The sequence below is a fragment of the Cucumis melo genome, chromosome 2, assembly GCF_025177605.1.
Source record: "Cucumis melo cultivar AY chromosome 2, USDA_Cmelo_AY_1.0, whole genome shotgun sequence".
NCBI classification, from domain to species: Eukaryota; Viridiplantae; Streptophyta; class Magnoliopsida; order Cucurbitales; family Cucurbitaceae; genus Cucumis; species Cucumis melo.
In genome coordinates, this window is record NC_066858.1 from 25,784,665 (window position 1) to 25,796,246 (window position 11,582).

Sequence of the window (11,582 nt, forward strand, 5' to 3'; positions counted from 1 at the left end):
CCATCTTTTTCTTAATGTTTTTGTTTTTAGCCTTTTTTTTTTCTAAAAATAATTAACCTAATAAAATATTATTGCTCTTTTTAGTACCATTGTTTATTTATTTCGATATTATGACTTCTGTGGAATTGCATTTGCATCCGAATTGATTATTAGAAAAAACATTGGCTGTGGTAAACTAAATTATTTATTGATTTACCCAAAATCATTAATTACTTATTTAGTTTATTCATTATTGTGAAAAAATTAAAAAAAATATACAACCATTTGATTTAGCTTTAATTTCTTGAAAATAAAATTGCTACCTTTACCTTATCTCAAATTAATCATTCCATGCTAATATATTTCACCACGTGTTATTTTATTTTCATATTAGAAAATTGGACAAATGGCAAAACTAACCCCTAGTAGAAGTTACAATTTTATCCACAAATTTTCGATGATAAAAATTGAACGGCGATGTATACAAGCGTTGGAATTGAATTTTTAAACTCATATAATTGCGGAGATTATTAAAATAATTATATAAGTTTGAGAGTTCAATTTTTATTGGAATATAATTTCTAATTGCTATAAGTTTGGAGGGTCTAATATTTTAACATTTGAAGAGATCTAAAGATGAAAACATGTTTGCAACTACCACCATACTTTAAAAATCCATTCTCAAATTTTAATTTAGTCAAAATTAATTTCAAATTAAGAAAATTAATGAAAATTTGTTAAAAATGAACGACGAAAAACAAAAAATATTGTAATAAATTTATGTTCTTGTTTATATATATATATATAAAATAAGTAGTTTGTTTCTTTATTTTATTTTTTAAAAAACTCCAAAGTTAATTACTACCGTTGATAAATTAATACTAAATTTGTTTACTTTTTAAGTTATATTTTTATGACTTTAAGTACTTAGTCAATTATAACAACAATTTTTTAAAAAATATATTTTGTTTTGCTAGTTTTTTATCTTCTTCCTTTTTTTTTTTTTTTTTTTTTGTTATGCATAAAAATATCTCTTTAATTTAATATCTGACCTAGTGATTTTCTAAAAACACAACAACTAACAATCATATAGGAAAAAAAAAAAGAAAAGAAACAAACAAATTGTTTTAAAGAAAGAAATTAGATAGCTTGTGAGAGTGTTATAATTAAGCACGAAGGGAAATTAGGCACCAGTCAGCACTTCAATGGAGCAAAAGGTCAAGGCCAAATGACACATGACTTAAATTAAAAATAGAAAAGAAAAGGAAAGAAAATAAGTTAGGCCGAAATTTGAGCAGAATAAAATAAATAAAAAAAAAGAAAAGAAAAGAAAAGAGTGTGTGAGGAAAAATAAAAGCAGAGTGTAGAATGTGAAGTTGACAAAAGGCTGATGATGAGACCGCCGAGAACGATATCATGTGGATTTTCCAAAATTGTGATTTTTTATTTCTTTTCTATCAAAGCAAAAGGCACCCACCGTCTTAATTGACACCTTCTTATTCCTAATTTGAATTTAATCCAAAAGGTGAGAATTTTACTTTTTTTTTTCTTCTTTTCTTTCTAATCTACTCCCTAAATATTAATATTCATGTTTTTAATTTCAATTTTCTACTAAATACTATTTTTGTCTTGAATAATAACGTTAATTAAAAAAAAAGGATATTTGAAGGGAAAAATTTTTCATCTACCTATCAATAAATTTAAAACAATTACAATTAATTTCATTTCACTATTTTTCTAGGGTGTTTGGACTTAATTTCAAGAGTTATCCTAACTTATTTGATATTTGGGTTTTCAAATATTAATAGTTGATGTAATATGACTGCTTCAAATCCTATCTTTGTTACATTTATCACCTGTCCCCTCTTTTCCTATTTTATTATTGTAATAACCTAACATAGCATCCAAAAAATCTCAAATACTTCAAATAATTTGTTTGCTATTGATTATTTATCATTTTTATTAAAACAGTCTGCATCCACGTAAATTATTATAACCTATAGTAATTAACAACAAGCATGCATTCAGAAAATAAATGAGTATTTAATAAAAAGAGATTGAAATTAAAAGTACCTAAGGAACCAAAACACTATTTTCCCTCTACTTTCTTGAAAAACAAATTTGGTATTTCTTTCAATTTTCAAGTAGTCGGCGCCGCAAGAGATAAAAAAAGAGAATCAAACTGAGATAAAATAATGCATGTGTAACGCAGTAGTCTTGGAAGAGAGAGAACGATATAATAGGCGTGACAAAAATAAAAGTTATAGTATATAGTTTTCTTTCGATGATAACTGACTTTTAAAGTTTAAAAATTAATATCACCGGCCAAAGGTGGAGGCCACTTGGACCCCACTTGTATGGCCGGAGCCACACTCTCGTTAGCCTTTTTATTTTATCTTCATATTATATGGGTTTTTTCTTTTTCTTTTGGATGGTGATAGTGAGCAGTGGGGGACTTTGGACGACATGTCGACGAAGACTTCTCTGATGGCGGTGCTCAATTAAGTCCACGATTATTGTTTCCAATCATGCTATTGCTGTTTGGTTGAAAACGACTAGTCGTTCGTTGGAAGCCACTTGAGGTATGTTGGAGTTCAATTTTTTTACTCTCTCTCTCTCTCTCTCTCTCTCTCACTTGTCGACCTGCCCACTAAACGGTTTAATTTATTTTTTCATTACACATATATATATAAATCTTTTTTCTTTTTGATATATATCTCGTCGACTTGGGTCTTGTTTGGGTGAAAAAAGTCCATGTTGACAGATTTGATCATATGATAAGTTCTTGACCGACTCATATCAACTAGGTCCACGTAATTATGTTGTACTTTTTTGTTACTATTGATTTTCTTGTATACTTTATTCATTAAAAAATGGGTATAAAAAAAGGTATTTTTTTTCACATTTTAAAAGTGCACAGAAGAAACTCTTTCGAGAAAAATAAGACAGATTTGGCAAAATATTTTCAAAACATAGCAAATTTTCGAATGTTATAAATATTTTAATTTATTGTTTATAAGAATATTCCTAATTATAAGTTTCATTAAAAAAATAACGGGCATTGTCGTAATAAAAAATTTCATCTCTCACACAAATTTTGAGCATCTGTAATTATAATTTTTCTTCATAATTTTCAGCCGACATCTACATTCGGCAAGGACAAAGACAGATTGAAAGTAATATTTCTTCAAGTTCTAAAAATTCAATAGTTTGGATATCGAGAAAAAAAGATAAAAACGTTTATTCAAATCTCGAAGCCAAGAAACCTATGTGATTGTGCACAAATTGAAACCTAAACACCACCACTCATTCAAAACTCAATATTATAAAGGCTGTAGAAATAATATTGCAATTAATTTTTTTTACAGAAGGTTAAGCTTACTTAGTTCAGTTTAGCTAAATAACAACAAGAATAATAACGCTTGAATGTTTTAGAAAATACCTTAAAACGTCACTTAAACGTAGTATTCAGTTAAAAGAATATCTCGAATGTATTGGAGAATTTCAAATATGACAAGTGCTGCAGAAAAATAGAGAAGATTTAAACAAAAAAAGTGAGAAAATCACACCTTACTTCATCTCTATAATTTATAACTATGAACGCTTTGTTCCATCATCAAAATGAATATAGATATCAATGGAACAGCGCTTTGGTTTTCCAAAAACCACCATTAGTTCGACTTCTAAGTACACCCAACTACTCCTAACTACACATTGGGTTTGCCTAATTATACTGATGAAGATTTGCAGCTGACAGATGTTTCACTCCTTTAGCAGTTGTCTAACCATCCGCACTTCTCAAACGGGCAATCAATTCATCCTGCACCAGATTGGTCAAAAAATCCTCAAACACCGGTTTGGAGCATGGTTGGAAGTGATATTGAATATATAACAAAAGCGATTTCAACAATTTAAAAATGACTTGCATACATTTACTTATTCAACAAGATTGGTTACGATAGAATATACTTGCCTTCTTTCCTCTGAGCGAGAGGCCTTTAGCCTTGAGAAGGGCACGCAGCCTCTCTACAGTCAAATTCTGTAGATCCTTACTTGGTGTTTCATTGTTTGATGCTCCTGGATGAATGATAGCAACCATATAATAGTCAGATTTGGAACATGAAACCATAAATCGATTAGAAATTGAAGAGTTGAAAAGCATCCTCCCCTGAATGGCCCTTGTGTTTTAGTTTGCAAATATAGTTAATAACTAATTAAACTGTTGGACATATTTCTAGCCGTTTACCGCCAAAGAAAGTGATGCACTGGGTTCTAAAAGGGGTGAGATTTTTCTTGTTAATATGCAGAACACAACCATTATCTATACCATGTAAAAGGTTGTCTACAACCACAATCTATAACATTGTAGACTGCTTTCTGTTCTTTCATTCTTGTAGAAACAACATATTGGGTGGCATTTTTTTCTTGTCCACAATTAATTTAAGAGCCCAGGAAAGCACCTGATCTATATAATGCCTAAGAAAATAGATGCAGGGATGTTGAGAAATCTAAGAAGAAGGTCTAATATTTCTGTTAGGGCATCAATCATTAGACCGTACTGTAATCTTAAGACATCGTTCTCGTTCTTTTAGACCGGAGTTGTTTTGTTGTTAGTGTGAAGCTCCTGTTTTCTGGAGGATTGCTTTTTTTTTTTTAACGACCTCATATTCTTAGTTAGGTTTCTTACCAAATATATAAATATGAAGCCTAAGAAAATAGTGGGACCATATGAGAAAATAAATGCCCTAAGACTGCATTAATAACCCTCTGCACAGACATTGAAGGTGAAAAGAAAGAAGAATTTCAACTTTGTGAAGAACATCTGCAAGGAGTAATGGGTCAGTCAACCAATTTATCCTCAGAATACATGATGACCAGAACTTGCCTTTGGATGAACATACTTGTGCGGCCTTCTTTGCTCTGCTATCTGAAATTTTTTCGCCAGCCCTGGAAATATCAGGGTAGCATAACTAAGACTTAATATTACCTATAAGTCAAAACCAAAATTATGTATTCCAACAAAGAAAAGAAAAAAAAAAAAAAAAGGAAATATGCCTACAAGCATCATGTGATAAGAAACAGCAATTCATTGTTGCATCCAGTGCCACATACACAAGGAAATGCAGCAGAATCTGACAATTTAAACAAAACTTGACCAACTAGCAATCTAAAAAGATCATCCATCATGATGGTACCTCTTTCGAGATGACTCAGCTGTAGCTACTCCTTTTCCATCCTTTGAGCTGGAATTTTTAAGCATTAAAGATCTAATTAGTATATTCTGCTGGTTTGTCTTGATTTCTTGATCCTCTGGATGGAAGATGGGCATAAACATTTATCAATCTTTCATGTGTTCATAATAGGTAACTTAAAATAAGAAGAAGAAGAGAGGAAAATAAACATATAGTGGCAAGGTGGTTGGTGCATTTGGCTCTTCCAAAAAATAGCAATAACTATTCAGTAGAATCATGATTCAAGATGAATCTCAGATCTCATTCCTGATAATGTGACAGTAGCACATTACACATCCCACAAATATCGTTTGATTTCACAGTGTACAGTTCACAAAATATATAAAATAACCAATCAGCAACCTTAACTATACAAAATGAACTTTTGGTTCCAAACTTTGAGTTTGTAGAGCTCTGCACAAGCACTATGATTGTCCTTCCTCAGTTCTTGTGTAAATCAAATATCTAGTGAACTTACAGTGCTGCTTCATGGCATGTCCACTGTCTTATGAACTAAACCTATTGCTTTATGTTTAGTACAAAAATATGTAGACAAATAAAAAGATCACCTGGGGGTGCGGTGTCATGAAGACAGATGTAGACCCGCATACTTCCCTGCATGCACATATTGAAAAACATATTGTTTCAATATAGATAATAATCTCGATAAGTAAACACAGATGACTATAAATGCCAAAGAAAAAGAACTAGAAAAAGAAAGAAACTTCACTGATTTCTCACCAAAGATGATACAACAGAATACCTTTACACTATAATGTGGTTACAAATCTTCCAACATAATAATAACATGACACACACACACTCTACAGTTCAATGGTTCAGACTAAAGTGATAACGAACTCGATAGTTCAAACACTCAGATCACCCAAATGCATCATTGCAAAACCTAGCCATAGGAAAACTCAAATTATCAAGTTTTTATACCTGTAAACAACTGGTCGGACTTCGATTGCTAATATTATTGAAGCCTAAAAAATGACACTAGGGAACGCGGCGGGATCCCTTAAAGCATTCTTTTCAATAATTTTAAAACGAAGATAGATGGAACCCCTCTTAAGTCTTAAATGCTGAAATTCAAATGCATTGTGTTATTGTTACAAAACACAAAAATGTAAAATTCCCATGTCTTCGGATCAAAGTGATTGATTAAACTGTCCATAGTTGATCACTAGATGGAATTTTAATGATGTAAATGTACCAAATGTGAGAAAATACACAAAATGGAAACACAACATCATGGAAAAGAGCAATATTTCAAAGAAGTGTAGAAGAAACATTACCGGATTTGAGGAGGGAACGGTGGAAGAGAAGAAGCCACGGGAAGGAAGGTCGCCAAGGAACTTGGAAGCGCCATGACCGGAAGAAGAAGAGGAAGGCGCCATGGCGAGAAACCCTCGCAAGGAACAAGAAAGAAAGATGATCAGTCAAATCTGTGCTAAACGGGAGAAACCCGAATGATAGAGAAAAAGCCCACTTCGCTAAATTCACGGAGTGGAAACATTCCAAGCGCGGTAAAATCTTTGCGGCCTGTTTGGGTGACGAACACACTTACCACATTTTATCTCAAATTTTACGCTTTTCGTATTCCAATTTTAATGCCCCAATTCCAATCATCGCTAACTCTACGACTATAGGGTTCAAATATAATTGTTACAATAATTAACATGAAATTTAGATATTTGTGTAATTTATTATGGTATTAGAATATCAAATAGTACCTTTAATCCAAGATAACTGAAGTGGAGGCGAATTTATTAAGGGATCAACAAAGATTCGTGCTCCCTCTCATATTATCAGTTTTTGTATTTTAATATTAATTTTAAAATGTCATATTATAATATATGTCAACTAATGCTTTATTTTAATCAGAACATTGTTGTATTGTAGTCGTTGTGTTTCATTAGCTTGTTCCCACTGTATAAAATTCATAGCTCATTGTCAATTCCGAGGTATGTGGTTCGACCTCTTACTTTAGGTATTGTAGAAAAACAAAAGAGAGAGACGGAGAGGCATTCACAAAAAGTGAGTTTTGTTAATTGATATGCACTTCTATCCTTAAAGTTGAATATAACATGCACACTTGCAACATTTAAACTAAACTCTTGTTGGTCCATTGAAGTTAGATATTTGATATTCACGTCGATTATTGTACTGCAAAGCAAGTATTAAGTACTCGATCTAAAACCAACCTATGGCGTCAATAATACATCACCAAACTCCTCTAGTTTTTTAATACTATTTTCAAGAACAACGCACGAGAAAACGAAATTAGACCTCTATACATTTTGAGGGAAAAAAAATGTTTTCTTATAGTTCGAGAGTAGGCGATCACAGAACCATAAGAGGATGCTTGGACACCAATGATACTGAGACTATAATAACCACATATTATTACAGTAAAATAGTGTATAAAAGTCACGAATTATATATGGTCACCGTTATTTCAAAACCCTATTTTGTCATGCCCTTTTTACTATTTTACCTTCATTATTTATTGTCGTGCTTACGATTTTATCGACTTTACATTTGAAGACTTAATGCATATAATATTATAACTCAAAGTAAAATAGTTTATACCTCAAATACATATTTTTATAATTCAAAATAAAACAATTTACACCTCAAACACAAACTATTACAACATAACAATAATATATACGACTATAATAACCGGTATTTTTCTCCAAGCGACATTAAAGATCTAATATATTAAACTGATAACATATATCTTAACCAGTTGAACTATATTCATGTCGATGAGTAACTTATATATTAAAACAAACTCAAAAAATTAAAAGAATGGTCAATCTAATCATACTTTTGTGTAGAAGAGATATTGATTAATATCTCAGATATTAATGGCTGGATCTCCTTCCTACGTCCTATCTACCTCCCTAAGGGTTGAATTAAGAAAAAATAAAAGTCACGATGCATATTATTAGGAAAATTTTCAAATGAAATACTTCAAAAGTGTTTGTGAATTGTAGCTATGGGCTGAGCCTGCACGCATACACCTAACGGCCCACTCTATCAAATTGAACATACACAAAAAAGAAGAGAGGCGAGGCAATTCAGTTCGTGGCCGCCACGGCAGCACGTGAAGAGCCCGTGAGATGGCGCCACATCAACACCAAATGGAAGTCAAGACAAAAGCAGTAAGCAAAATGAGGGTCCGGGGCGCACGTTAGCATGGCCCGCCACTTGCCAGCAGTAAACATAGGATAAGAAGAAAGAAGAAAAAGTGGTTTCTTTATTTGCAATTCGACAAATCTCGGATAAGCATTAGAGTGCTGTACGTTAAAAAAGAACGCAGATCTATGTTGACCATTACACCCCCACCATCACAACCCTCCACTTTTCAAGTCAAATCTCCACTTTGCTAAAGTCTGCATTTTGAACGGCTAAGATTAAACCGAACAACATGAAACTAAACCCGCTCTATTGTAGACTAGTAGTTCTCATTGAATTAGTTCTTATTTATGCCTTCCCAGTTCCATGATTAAATGATTCAACCAACAAAATATCCTAAAAAATTGTTCTGAAAAAGCGAAAAGGAAGGAAATTGTAGAGGATCATTTGAGAGAGAAAGGGAAAGAGAAAATTATGGTAATGGCAGAAGAGAGTCCGAGAAGCCCAGAGGCGAAGGTGGGGATGCAAGTAGAAGATTTATGGGATATTCAAGAACCGCAGCTCAGTCCTACTGAAAAGCTTAATGCTTGCTTTGAAAGCATCCCTGTTTCTGCTTTTCCTCCTGCCCCTCTTCACCAAGGTATTTTTTCTTGATTATGTAAGATTTCTGATTCCCAACTAGAAATTTTTGTTAAATGATCACACATTAGTTTAAACTTTTGGTCAATCGGTGGCTGGTTTAAGAATTTGTATGGTATGATCTAGACTAAAGGGGCGTTTTTATTTTATTTCTTTGAAGAATTTATCATTGATTTGGAAGGCTTTGAAGTAAGTTTGTGTTTATTTAGGAATTGAGATAAGATCGGACAGTAGTTTAGCTGAAGCGGTTCAAATTTTGGCTGAGCATAAGATTCTCAGTGCGCCTGTGGTGGATGTTGATGCACCTGATCATGCGAGTTGGATTGATAGATACATTGGTATTGTTGAGTTTGCTGGAATTGCTGTTTGGATTCTTCATCAGGTTTGAATTTTGCCAAAAGAAGCTTCCTATTTTTACTCCTGGGTTCAATTTTATTTTGTTCACTCTTTATGAATGAAAATGAGTTATTTTTTAATAAATTTGAATGTTATATGTTCCATTCTTCATGTTTGTTGTTGCATCATGTCAATTCTCGCGAAGCATTGGGATTAAGTCCATCCGTTTTGAGGATACAGTGAAAAGAGATTCTTTGTTTGGGTTACTTTATGTGTTTAATTCAAACTGTTGTAAGTGTATGGACTGTTTCGTTTTCTGTTTTTTTTAAAAAAACACTTCAATTCAATCCTTAGTTAAATCTATAAACAAAATGTATTTGAATACTACTTTCTTTAGTTTTCAATTCTGTTTTTTGAATTTATTAGTTGAAGTGGTAACAAAGTAAAGAAACTTATAAGTAGGAGTAGTGTTTATGAGTTTAGTTTTCATAAACCAAAAACCCAAAATAAAATGGTTATCAAAAGGGGCTTAAGTTTTCTTGTCACCTCAGCGAGATCTTAGACTGGTGATTTGTCTTGCAGTCGGAACCTCCATCTCCGAGAAGTACTAGTGGTGGAAATGCTCTGGTTGCAGCAACAAATGGGGTGATATCTCCTTTAGAACAGCAGGTACTAGGTCCGGAATCTGCTGCAGCCACCCCCGGAAGCTTTTTCGAATCCTTAACTTCCTCTGAATTGTACAAGAGCACACAGGTTTGATCTCCTTTGCAAGATAAAGAACAATCTCTTCTCGGCTCTTTTCTCAGCTTCTAGCTGGTGAATGTGGCTTTGCTTCATATTCATCAAATCTTCTAAATGTACAGGTGCGAGACATCTCAGGATCTTTTCGTTGGGCCCCATTTCTAGCTTTGCAGACATCCAATTCCTTCTTGACTATGCTCTTACTTTTATCGAAGTACAAAATGAAGAGCATACCAGTTGTGGACTTAGGGGAGGGAAAGATTGAGAACATCATCACACAATCAGCTGTGATTCACATGTTAGCAGAATGTGCAGGGCTTCAATGGTTTGAAAGTTGGGGAACAAAGACGGTGTCTGAGCTCGGTCTTCCAATGATGTCACCAGCTTCTATTGTCAAGGTCCATTTTCCAGATATCCATTCTTCATCACATTTAGCAATTTAGAGATATGATTACTTGCAATCATATTATCTGCTATTTATCATTTATCTTTTTCTTCAATGTCGTGTTGCTTTGTTGCAGGTGTACGAGGACGAACCCGTTTTACAAGCATTCAAACTTATGAGGAAGAAGAGGGTTGGAGGTATACCTGTTATTGAAAAGGGTGGTAGGGCAGTAGGCAACATTAGTTTAAGAGATATTCATTTCTTGCTCACTGCACCAGAAATCTACCATGATTACAGGTTTGTCATCAATATTTTGATACGTATTACCCTTTGTTGATTTGTAGGTGAAGTTTTCCATTTTCGGTTAAAAATAGACGAAACAGTAATAACTTAGTTACTCTGGGCTCTCGTCTTACTTCTGACAGATCGATAACAGCGAGGAACTTCCTAACTGCGGTTAGAGACTACTTAGAGAAGCACGAAGAGTCCTCTCCAATGCTAAGCAACATGATTACGTGCAAGAAGGACAAGACAATAAAGGATCTGATTTTGATGCTTGACTCCAAGAAGATCCATCGTGTGTATGTCGTCGACAATGATGGCAATCTGGAAGGAGTTATCACCCTCAGAGACATCATCTCGAGGTTAGTCCACGAACCGCGGGGTTACTTCGGCGATTTCTTCGATGGTGTTCTGCCATTGCCTCAAAATAGTCGGGTTTGAAAATGAAATACTTGCCAGCAACAACAACAAGTCCTGATATTGTTGTCAAATTACTTAGGATTAACATTTTGGGTCTCTTAATTTTAGTCTTGTGTTCAGGTGTGTTCACTATCCTTGGTCTTTGACGGTTTGTCGGATGGATTGAACGTGCGGAGTGTAATATAGACAATGGACAGATAACCTGTAAATAGTTCTTTTGTATTTGCCACATTTTCTCTAAATTTTTAGTTGGCTTTAGTTCGGTGGCATGGCATGGCATAATAAGAGGAAAGGAAAAATAACTCCGACTTTGTTCGATGTGATATATAATTAAATTTGTAAGTTCTTTTTTCACGGTATATTTTTGAACATATTTCCTTTCTTCATTTCAAAATTTTCCAAACTTACGTCAAAAGAAA

The 11,582-nt window shown here is 33.4% G+C and overlaps 2 protein-coding genes across 2 annotated transcripts; one reads left to right on the forward strand and one right to left on the reverse strand.

Annotated features, from left to right (window-relative positions):
• Positions 1-3,534: 3,534 nt before the first annotated feature.
• On the reverse strand, positions 3,535-6,779 carry LOC103502327 (uncharacterized). The gene is made up of 6 exons (XM_008466220.3): positions 6,512-6,779; positions 5,780-5,825; positions 5,175-5,289; positions 4,865-4,926; positions 3,953-4,056; positions 3,535-3,799 (listed from the first exon to the last, which is right to left on the reverse strand). The coding sequence occupies exons 1-6, from the start codon at positions 6,611-6,613 to the stop codon at positions 3,761-3,763; spliced, it is 468 nt and encodes a 155-aa protein (XP_008464442.1). The 5' UTR covers positions 6,614-6,779; the 3' UTR covers positions 3,535-3,760.
• Positions 6,780-8,706: 1,927 nt separating this feature from the next.
• LOC103502326 (SNF1-related protein kinase regulatory subunit gamma-1) lies at positions 8,707-11,522 on the forward strand. The gene is made up of 6 exons (XM_008466219.3): positions 8,707-9,000; positions 9,209-9,381; positions 9,918-10,088; positions 10,199-10,474; positions 10,598-10,758; positions 10,887-11,522. The coding sequence occupies exons 1-6, from the start codon at positions 8,835-8,837 to the stop codon at positions 11,182-11,184; spliced, it is 1,245 nt and encodes a 414-aa protein (XP_008464441.1). The 5' UTR covers positions 8,707-8,834; the 3' UTR covers positions 11,185-11,522.
• Positions 11,523-11,582: the final 60 nt, after the last annotated feature.

Bases quoted from the DNA above. Each gene is read 5' to 3' on its own strand.
- LOC103502327 (XM_008466220.3), bottom strand. From the start codon at position 6,613: ATGGCGCCTTCCTCTTCTTCTTCCGGTCATGGCGCTTCCAAGTTCCTT. The intron at 5,826-6,511 runs GTAATGTTTCTT...ATGTGCATGCAG, and splicing joins CCGTTCCCTCCTCAAATCCG to GGAAGTATGCGGGTCTACAT. The intron at 4,927-5,174 runs GTACCATCATGA...TGATATTTCCAG, and splicing joins GCTGAGTCATCTCGAAAGAG to GGCTGGCGAAAAAATTTCAG.
- LOC103502326 (XM_008466219.3), top strand. From the start codon at position 8,835: ATGGTAATGGCAGAAGAGAGTCCGAGAAGCCCAGAGGCGAAGGTGGGG. The intron at 10,089-10,198 runs GTTTGATCTCCT...CTAAATGTACAG, and splicing joins AATTGTACAAGAGCACACAG to GTGCGAGACATCTCAGGATC. The intron at 10,759-10,886 runs GTTTGTCATCAA...TACTTCTGACAG, and splicing joins GAAATCTACCATGATTACAG to ATCGATAACAGCGAGGAACT.